Genomic DNA, 11,126 nt, shown 5'->3' on the forward strand with positions numbered 1-11,126 from the left:
AAAGTTGGAATTAAGACCTAGGGTTTCATATATAAGAGCTCTCTTTCTTCATTTGTAAGGATCCAGATTTTTCGTTTCAAGGACCTTCTATGCAGCGAAAGAGAAGATCTTTGAAGACATCAACAACATTCAACATCCATCCATTAGGCATTCATCAATTTCATTCATCCATTTAGAACTTTGAAGACATTGAAGAGCAATAAGGGATCACTGACTGAAGATTGGCTTGTACCCCTCCCTTGGGGTTGGGTATGATTTCATGTTGTTTTCATGTCTTTGCATAAGTCTCATTATATCACTTGTATTCATGCTTTAGATCTCTTTACATCTTGATTTGGAGCATTTACATTATCATTTACAAGCAATTAGGGTTTACTTTCTAGGTTGCTCTAGTTTGCTTACTTGCATTTTACGATCTTGCACACACACAAGGTCTGCACACACATTACTTTTACAATACAACTTGGCTATTCATGGAGGTGGAAATCACCAAAGCGGGGGTTTGACTAAGGCAAAACCCTATATAGCCGCCCAAAACACCTTTTCAGATATAAGTGCAGGTTTCAAAATTTGGACGACGCCGCAAGTTGCAGATCCGGAAGAAGCAGACCGAGATAGAACTTCACACCAAATTCCAGCCCAGAAAGCTAGGACAGGGGCGTGGGGTGCCCTAGTCCCTGGGACAGGGGTGCTGGGTTCCCTGGTCCTTCTATCAGACAGTAAGTTTCAGCATTTTGACAGCTTTTCAGGTTGCAAAACAGTAGTTTTCGGAGAAGTTTCAGGGGCAGAATCAGGACAGTGGCGCCCGCGCCCCCGTCCCGGACATTTTCACTCAGATTTTAACTCCGGGTACGCATCTATATTCTTATCTTGTCCTTGTGTTTACAGCTTTCCATTGTTTAATCTCAATTCTGCAATCTTGTTATTAGTTCATACCTGCACTTTGGGGTTAGGGATTGAACTTGCATCATTCTATCTATCATTTTATTTTTCAATTACAACAAAGGAATAGAAATCCTAATAGGTAGCCCGTGGCTCTCTCTTCCACAAAAAGAAGTAGCCAATTGTGTGATACCTCTAGGCTCTTTCGTATTCCACAAATTTGTGTCAAAAGGTGAGATTAGGGCATGTTTGCTTAGTGTCACTTTTTCCCCCACACAGGAATATTTCTCACATGCTGGTTTTTACTTATATTCACCAGATTATCAAAATTCACATGACCTAATCTCTAATGCCACAACCAACTTTCATCAACCTGTACCATAATGCATTGGGACTCATAGCATTCCTTCAAATTGTAGACATTACCATCTATCCTCTTTCATTCTGCTACAACCTAACCTGTACTCTGCTTGCTTATCTAACAATCGGTAGAGTCAAATGTGAACTTGTACCCTTTGTCACACATTTGACTTACACTTAGTAGATTATGCTTTAGTCCTTCCACATAGTACACATCATGAGCCTTGAGCTTCCCATCAATATTCAATGTACCATGACCCTTAATCTTGATAGAGGAGTTGTCACCAAACCAGACAGAACCACCATTCCAATCATCAAGGCTAATAAACTTTTTCTTGTCTCTAGTCATGTGACTTGAGCAACCACTATCTACTACCCATAGATTACTCCTTTCAGCATGTAGAGTAGTCTGCACAATCAAGCTTGACTCTGTCTAGTTCTTCTCCTTCTCTAACCAAACCCATTTCTCTTGTTTCTTCTCCTCTTCTATTATTTTGTGTTTTGGTTTAGTCTCTATCTTCTGCTCCGGTATTGTTTTCCTTTGCTCGTCAATTCTCAGCTTACAATGCATTGCTATGTGACCAAAATTTTGACACTTGTAACATTTTGAATTAGCTTTGAAAGAAGTATACAAAATATTCTTGTAAGACATCTGCACATTTCTCCTGCACTCATAACTCTTATGACCAAACTCATTGCAATTATAACATGTGACATTTGTACCTTGTAATGCAAAAAATGAGTTTCTACTCTCAAAACTAGGATTTACATTCATTTTCCTACAATCTACAATTCTATGACTGAACTTATTATACTGGTGACAATAACCATGAAAGTTTGTAACATACTGGTTAGATTGTCTTGGTCCAGCAAACGACTGCCTTACCAAGGGTCTTCCTTTCATGTTGCAAACTCTAGAGAATCCTTCATGATCAACTCTTGCTTTTTTCCTTGGATCTGCATGTCGATGCATTGAGTATGGCCTCTGGTTCATTGATTGTGTATACTAGTTTGTGTGGCAGTTCTTAACAACATCTGTATATGTCTTTTTATCGATATCCTTTCTTACCGTGAATGTCTTCTTCTCTTCAATTTCATTTGAAGAAGTAAATAGTATCTTCTTATCGGATGTGTCTTTGAAGTTTTAACTTTGACCCTCTTCAAATCCTAAGCCACCGATATCTTTAGATTGCTTCTGTTGCTCAACGTCTTCTCTAGAACTTTGATGTTGCCTTCATATTTGCTTCTCACTTTCATCTCTTCCTTGCTTTTGTCTAATTCCTTCCAGAGCTTAACAATTTCTTCTTTTAGGTTCTGATGATCCTTCTCCTTTTTACTCAAGTGGGTACTAGTAATTTCACAAATCCTCTTGGCTTCTTCCAATTGAAGTTTTAGATTTGCAGTTTTTTTCTTGGATTCTTCAAGAGATTTCTCCAACATCTCTTGTTCTTCAACTACAACCTATTTGACCTTGAGATCTCTCCTTGTTTTCTTCAATTCTTCCAAGAAATTGATGAGCTCTACTTAAAGATCTACTTCTCCTTCTTTCTCTTCTTCTTCTTCTCCCTCTTCAGGTACTAGAACGTCTTGGGCCATAAAGAGGTTTTCTCTGACTTCATCTGCATTGCAACAGTCATTTGAGACACTCTCCTCATCTGTGGTATCATTTTTATGTGTGTAAAGACCTCTCTGCTTCCAGTTGCCTCTTCTACCATATCGGTAGACATTCTTCTTCCTGTCCTTACCATATGATGTGCTACCACTTGATTTATCATCTTCATTCTTATCACCATAGGGTCATTTGGTAGCAAAATGTCCAATCTTTCAATAGTTGAAACATTTCAGGGGCATCTTGCCTTTATATTTGCCTGAACCCGTCTTGATTTTTCTAAAAAAGTTTTCCATGATATCATTAGAGTCTTCATCGGTTCCATCTTGAGCAGACTCTTCTTTTCCTTTCCTTGATGTTTTGAATGCAGCTTCTTTCTTCATAGACTTAGTACCGGCAATCCTAATCTCATAAGCAGTTAGGGAACCATACAACTCATACATTGTAAACATTTTAAGATCTTTTGCTTCTTCTGTTGCTGAAACCTTTCTATCATACTTAGATGTGAGAGAACTAAGTACTTTCTTCACTACCACCTCATATTTTATTTCTTTTCCAAGCCCTCTAATGGTGTTTGTTGTTTCATCAATCCTTTGGAGATAATCAACAATATTCTCTTCATCTCTCATCTTCAAACCCTCAAGTTGTGCTCTCAATGTCTGTAACTTGGCTTCCTTGAATTTAGCATTGTGTTCAAATATTTTTTGCAACTTATCCCAAGTTGCTTTGGTAGATGAGTAGTGCATGACCTTAACAAACTCATTATCAGATAACCCACTAAGAATAGTATTTTTAGCTTTAGCATTGCTCTCATATTCCTTCTTAGCATATGGATCAGTAGGGATATTATAAGGGACTGTATACCTATTCACAACCAACATCCATACATCATAACCTAGAGAGGACAAAGAGGTTTCCATTCTTCTACTCCAAAAGTCATAGTTGACACCATCAAACATAGGGGCTTTTGAGGAGGCTGATTCATTTCTTTCCATTCTAAACACTTGAAAGGATCTACCCAAGCTAGAGTATGCTTTAATAAAACAGGGTACCTATGCTCCGATACCAATTGTTGGACACAATGGATCACTGAGAGGGGGTGAATCAGTGATTTAACACTTTTTTCTTCAAACAAGGATATTCTGATACTCTATGAAACAAACAGAGTGCTGGCCAGTAAGCCAAACTATGCAAACTCAGTATGTGAAAGTATTTTCTATAACATCAAAATATATCATACATAAGAATGCATCAAATAACAACAGATATACAAGGAAAACCCAATGTGGGAAAAACCTCGGTGAGAATAGCTATTGGAGATCTTCTGCTCCAATCGAGCCTCATAATATAACTGATCTAATTACAATTTTAGCGCACCAACCCAAGGAGAACCAACCCCTAAATAATTTATAGGCTCCAACCAAAAGAAGCTACAACCCCTGCACTAAGAACCTACTTAGTGAAGACAATATGAAGATTCAAATAAAAAAATAAATTCCCTATTGCAAATGAAGTTTTGGAACCCTTCAATACTCTTCTCTACCGGTTTCAATCTTACTAGTCTGTGAAACTTTCAAACACACTACAACACTGCCTTTATGCTGGTCTTTAATCTCTTGAAACTTCTCTTCCTCTGTCTGTTGGATTCACTTCACACCTTCACACACTTTTCCAGGTTTTGTTGTTGTCAGTTTGTTCTCTACCCATTCACACACCTTACCAGTTTCTTCTTCTAGTCACAGTCACTTAATATTTCTTGTTTTATACTTAAACAATCTTGTATATCTCTCTTTCATTCACAAGAATAATCGCAAATAATTCTGTACCTGCAATCTCATTGATTTACACTTGTATATGTAACAAATCTGATTTGGTCTCTCTTGGATCATTCACCTGCTTTGGGGAGATGCATGTGTACATGTTTTTATACATCCAATGCATGTTTTTTAAAAATAGCAAACTTTACCTTGCTTTAAGAACTTCATCTTTGTTGACCTCATTTCATCCAGCTGTTTCTAACTGAAGGTCAATCTGCAATCAGATTTTGTGCCCCGATCACCATGCCAACAACTACCTGATCATTCTCTGTCATCCATTCTTCCTTGAGCTGCAACAATCAGATAATATCCCATGATTTATGGATTTATCATTTAATCACCACCAACTGCACGGATAGCCATGTTGATGAACATTTTATCAATCTCTGCGTGTTTGCCACCTCAGCTCCCCATGGCATACATCGACATACATTCATCTCACTAACAAAGAGTTGGTTCAATCCTAAACATCCCTATCAGTGCAAACTCTTGTACTAGTACAAACCTTTACCGGTATGGCTAATACACAGGACAACTACTTCTATCGGCATCACATCATACTGGCAGTTCATCTTGCCTTCTGATATGTCTTCATGTAATTCGTTCAGTTCAACTCACCAGGTGTTATTTTGATTCATCTAACATTCTGCTTCTTCATCACAAATAAACAACCAACCATCATACCTGTTTATGCCTTATTGGTTAATACTCAGGCATGCCAACTCACTTCTGCATCTCACTGCATAACGATGGTATCAGCTGTCAACACATAATCATACTTCTCTTCTTTATGTCAGTTCAATCTTCTTCATACCGGGTTGACACACACTACCGGTAGCCTACAATATTGGTTGACATCGATGACAACTTAATGCCAACAGTTTAATACTCATAATAACTCAACATTAATATGCAAATACAAATGGTAGAAAATGTAGCATAGAGCTGAAGTCATTGACAACAGATATTGCACCAACATTAGTTGTCTTCATGCCAAAGTATAGAATTCACTATACTCTTGTCAACACATTTAGCGATAACAAAGATGATGAGAAACAAGTTACCTTCTTAGATTTAAAATCAATGTTAAGGTTATAAAAGGGGTCAATTATTTTTAGGATTAGGGTTACTATTAGGGTTAGAGTTGATGTTAGCCTTAAATTAAGGTTATGATATAATTAAAGTAATGGTCCAATTCAGATTAGTGTTATTGTTCAATAATAATTAGGATGTAATAAAGGTTTAAATTTGAAGAAAGGTAATGTGTAATTCAAGAAATTTTACTTTACTTCAATTCTTTTGCATTGCAAGAGTGGACATGTTTATTTTTGATGGGCACTTCTTTTTTAGCCAAACATGGTAAAGTAATCAATTTAAGTTATTCTTCTTCTTTGTTCTTTTCACTTGTCAACTTGATTTTAAGATATTTTTATACTTGCTTCCTTTCTAGGCCATTTGGATTTCACCTCAACAATTAGGACAAGAAATTGTGCATAGTCTAGGGTTTAGTGGACCTATGAGCTAATGCCCAAAAGTTATCAATTAGGCAGGTCTATAGTAGTGTTCCTCATGTGATAAAATTAATCTTGGACATCCATCAAAAGTGGAAGTATTTATTATAGATGAGCTCAAAATATGTTACATTTCAAGTAAGGAGTCTAATGCCAATATTATACATAATTGATATTTTCTATTGATGGAAATATAATAAGAAATAGATCATATTTTATAGATTCATTGGATCACTATCTATATTAAATGACAATAGAAGAATCCTCTTGTGAGATGACAAAATAAAGGCATACAAAAGAAGAGTTTATGGCTCAATTTTATTAGCTTTTCTACTCACCTAAATAATGGAATACGAAGATTGTAAAACAGAAAAACTAGTGGATGATATAGAAATAAAGAAAAATAATCTAATCTATGTATCAAACAAAATAAAAATAAAAATGATAAAGTGGAAGAAGAAAATGATGTCAAATTCCAAAACACCTATGGGAATATTATTGTATTAGTATTGGTGTTCTCACATGGTGGAACCAATGCCAAAGCAAACAAAGAGAATAAAATATAATATGGCTAATGTGGAAGAATTCTTGATGCATAAATACATAATTATCAACATGCAACCTATGTACATCATGAAGGCTTGAATGTGTCATATTAAAAATTATTTTTGTAAAGAACATAGAATTAAGTTCATAATAAAAATAATAGATTCAAACGGTATCTACAAAAGGTTTCATTGAAATTTGCATTCTTGAACTCAATATAATGAGAGTATATGTAGGTGCTAGAGACTTCCTTTTTCCCAATGATTGTTGTAAAATACGTCGCATTTTTTAATATTAGTGAAAGAAAAATGTGAGTTCTATTCAAAATCTGTATGTTGGTTTAATGTTGGATATAGTTGTAAAATTTAAGTCCTGTCTTTTTTGCAATGATATCAAGTTACAAGATGTGAGTAGTCTCAATATCAATACTTCTTTTAAGCATGTTTCTTCTGGTGTGACTATGTCAATATTTATACATTCAACTATAACCTTTTGCCAAATTTATAATGATATAAATTTCTATCGACATTACCATTGCACCTCATTTAGGTGCAAGTGCTAGTCTATAACTGATGCTCAATTTGGTATGCGAATTTGTGGGATGTATTGAAGACATCTAAGAATATATAGTAATTTTGTGTAATTATAACTTAATAAGTTGAACATAATCTATGAATTCAACCAAAGTTGGACTTTAGTTAATTGGGTAAAAAAAGTAGAAATTAAAAAAAAAAAATTAAAATTATATAAAACTCTCTTAATTTTGTAAATTATTAAAATATTGAAAATCAAAATTTGCAAATCTAAAGATTTCTTTAAAATTAATTAATTTTGCATTTTCATTATATATATATATATATATGTTTTACTTTTCAAAAGTTAGAATAAAATAATTAAATAAAAAAAAGCAAATAAGATACAATCCTTAGCTAGTGTTGTAACATGTTTACACAAGCCACAACTTACATAAAAGGTTGTGGCAAGGTGAAATTTGTGTAAAGAGTTGTAGGACTAATATGCAATTTATTACAAAAATATATATTTATAAATATATAAAGATCATACATATATATATACATATTCTTATACATATACATATACATATACATATACATATACATGTACATGTACATGTACATATACATATACATGTACATGTACATGTACATGCACATATACATATCCAACCAAGTCATGTCCTATATATTCCTCGCAACATCTCCATCGAAACAGGGTCTGCATTCCCATGCGCTCCACCATTCCTAGTTCCTCTTTGCGCCATTGATTCACGCTAGTCCTCTGCAACTGCAGGCCAGATCCACAATCTGCCACCCTACAAAAAAATTGTAGGACACGCAACCTCCGAAATGAAACTTCACTCTGATACCACTTGAAGTAGTCATTGGTGAGGAGGGACCTCAAGGAGATCAGTCCAAATCGGTCAATAAGAGTAAATACAATATAAACACATAGATATGATGGAGGGAATACCGAACAGATAGTTTTATTGCATGAAATCTGATTACATCCAATTAGTAACAATCGAGTTACAATATACCGGCACACAGGCCTAGTAGAATAGGTCACACAGGGACCTTGAATTGAAAGATCTATCTTCTAGGAACAGTCTATCTTTCTGATACTTCTTGATTCTATATTTGAAATACATTCTAAAGCATAATTACAAATATATATATATCAATCCAAAGGATCCAGTTGGCCCAAAAGGGATAAAAACCTGAAGAACAAGGTTGGCCTCCACTAAGAGATTTCTCCGAAAAATCCAAAGGATGAAATGTAGAAGGTCGGTCACACGCCAAAAAACATTGAGATCATCATCCAAGGCTCCGCAAGATTTGAAATAGGTTCTGGTAGATCACCAGTATAGGTCTCAGGCAATCGGTAGCAAAGGAACAACCGATAACAAGAAACTATCAAGGAAACCGGTAGTGATATCTTGTCAGAAAGTGATCCAAAAGAGATGCAATTTCAAAGAAAGAAAGATGATCAAGTCTTCAAGTAGAATCCAACTCCACAAGATTTGGTGAGCCAAAACTGAGACACACAAAAAGAAAACTGAAAATGACAAACAAAACAGAAAGAAAATGTGTTTAGTTGATGCAAGATTGTTGTGAACCGAGGATGTTCCTACATCACGCATCTGAATGACACTTAGTGAATCCTACTAAGAAAAGAAAGAAATCCATCCTGACATGCCAAGCCATAGGGGCTTGCTTGAGTCCATATATAGACTTCCTCAATCTACAAATGAAAGAAGAATCCTCATAGAATCCCTACAACTGCTCCATGTAAATCTCCTCTCTCCTCTTGAAGATATAGGGGCTTGCTTGAGTCCATAGATGTTGCGAGCAATATATAGGAAATATTTACGATAACAATAAATATCCAAAACATATGCGTGTGTTGTTCTCTCATACAATTCAATGTACTTCATAGCAGTAAAACCCTGACCAAATTCTAAGAAGATGAAGCATTCACTTCATGTAATATAGCTTTCACTAATTCTTTCCATGCACACTCTACACTCGGTCCTCTCGTAGTATTTTTGGCTCATTCGCCGTAAAGAATGGCGTGGTACAGATGGGACAAGTATTGTGATCCTCAAGCCATGGCCAAATACAGTGAGAATGAAATATGTGTCGGATCATACAAGGAATTTCTCGAACCTCTTCCTCCAGAATAAAATCATCCCGACAAATTCCACAGAAAACCCCATCGTCAACATGAAAATCTGAAACTGTTACAATCGGCAGTCCCTCTACCAATTCTTTCGCCTTCCTTTCATTCTCCATTATCTTGACGATCTTTTTCCGAAGAGAATCGAAGGTATTGAAGACCCCACGTAACCACCGAATATCAACAGTGAGTCGATCTTCATGAACTTCAATAATTCTTTCCATGCACACTCTACACTCGATCCTCTCGTACTGTTTTTGGCTCATTTTCCATAGAGAATAGTGTTGTGCAGATGGGACAAGTATTGTGATCCTCAAGCCATGGCCAAATACAGTGAGAATGAAATATGTGTCGGATCATACAAGGAATTTCTCGAACCTCTTCCTCCAGAATAAAATCATCCCTACAAATTCCACAGAAAAGCCCATCATCAACATGAAAATCTGAAACCGTTACAATGGGCCGTCCCTCTACCAATTCTTTCGCCTTCCTTTCATTCTCCGTTATCTTAACGATATTTCTCAGAATAGAATAGAGAGTATTGAAGACCCCACGTAACCACCGAATATGAGCAGGGAGTCGATCCTCATGAACTTCAATCAGGAGAAATTCAGAATGTAATAAATCGTGACGGCAGACGACGAGGCAGTGTTTCACGTTCCATTAAACAATTTGTGGTTGCTTTTCTAAAATCATTTTTATATTGAAACAAATTGTAAAGAAATGTGGATCAGAGGAGAAACTCATAATTTTTATAGTGAAACAAATTGTAAAGAAATGTGGATCAGAGGAGAAACTCAATTATGAGCTCTTTGAAATAGTGGCTCAATCCATTAATTTATAAGAAGATACGTAATGAATGATAATCACAGTGTTAGTAGTGATATTTATGTTGGACAGCTGAGATAAGGATAAAATCTGTAGGACCAATGTGGGACTCTTGAAGATAAGGGTGAGTTACTGATAGTGGACCTGCATAATTAATTTACTTTTTCCAACATCTTTTCATAAATTAATTACACCAACTATTTTCAAATATGTTCACATATTCCAGAAAATGATGGGTCTTGGTTTATGGTCATGTTAGGTATCTATTTATAAACATTGATCAAATTATGTTTTCCATGTAAATGGGCTTTAGAGTGCTGCTTCATTTTACTAACTTCCCTTCATCATAACGACCTTAGGATTGTTCTGCCTTACCCCTAACCTATTACATCTCTCGTGTCCTAATATTTTGATAGTGTTTAAATGCATTGATACATGTTGCTCCATATTGTTAAATAGTGATTCATAGTACACATGCAAATGATTTTGTTTTAAATCGTCATGTTTATATGAACTATTCTTATCATATTTGAATATGTTAGAGTTATGATGAGATTTAAGACTAACTACATGGTTTTGACCTAGTGGATATAGGGAATTCATCACTCTCTGAAGAGGGAGGGAAAGTATAATCAGGAACAAAGGTAATAGATGAAGGACCTAATGCTATCTAAAGCCCAAAGCCTATAAGTTTTACACTTGTAATGTTGAGTTAGACTTAGGGTGTGTTTTCATCAACTCATTGTCTATTTTGTTAACCCTAGATGGTCAGCCTAGTAGTCAGGGTTTTTTTGCATCCTTGTAATAAACTATGGCATTCTTTTGAAGAAAAAATTTAAAATTGAGTCACTCAAATAAGTAAATATGATCCTTTTT

General features: G+C 35.4%; 1 protein-coding gene across 1 annotated transcript; it reads right to left on the reverse strand.

Annotated features, from left to right (window-relative positions):
* Positions 1–9,265: 9,265 nt before the first annotated feature.
* Positions 9,266–9,646, reverse strand: LOC131039763 (uncharacterized). Its single transcript, XM_057972597.1, has one exon. It carries the CDS (start codon positions 9,644–9,646, stop codon positions 9,266–9,268), a length of 381 nt encoding a protein of 126 aa, XP_057828580.1.
* Between the last annotated feature and the right edge of the window lie 1,480 nt (positions 9,647–11,126).

This window comes from Cryptomeria japonica, chromosome 1 (genome assembly GCF_030272615.1).
Source record: "Cryptomeria japonica chromosome 1, Sugi_1.0, whole genome shotgun sequence".
Taxonomy (NCBI): Eukaryota; Viridiplantae; Streptophyta; class Pinopsida; order Cupressales; family Cupressaceae; genus Cryptomeria; species Cryptomeria japonica.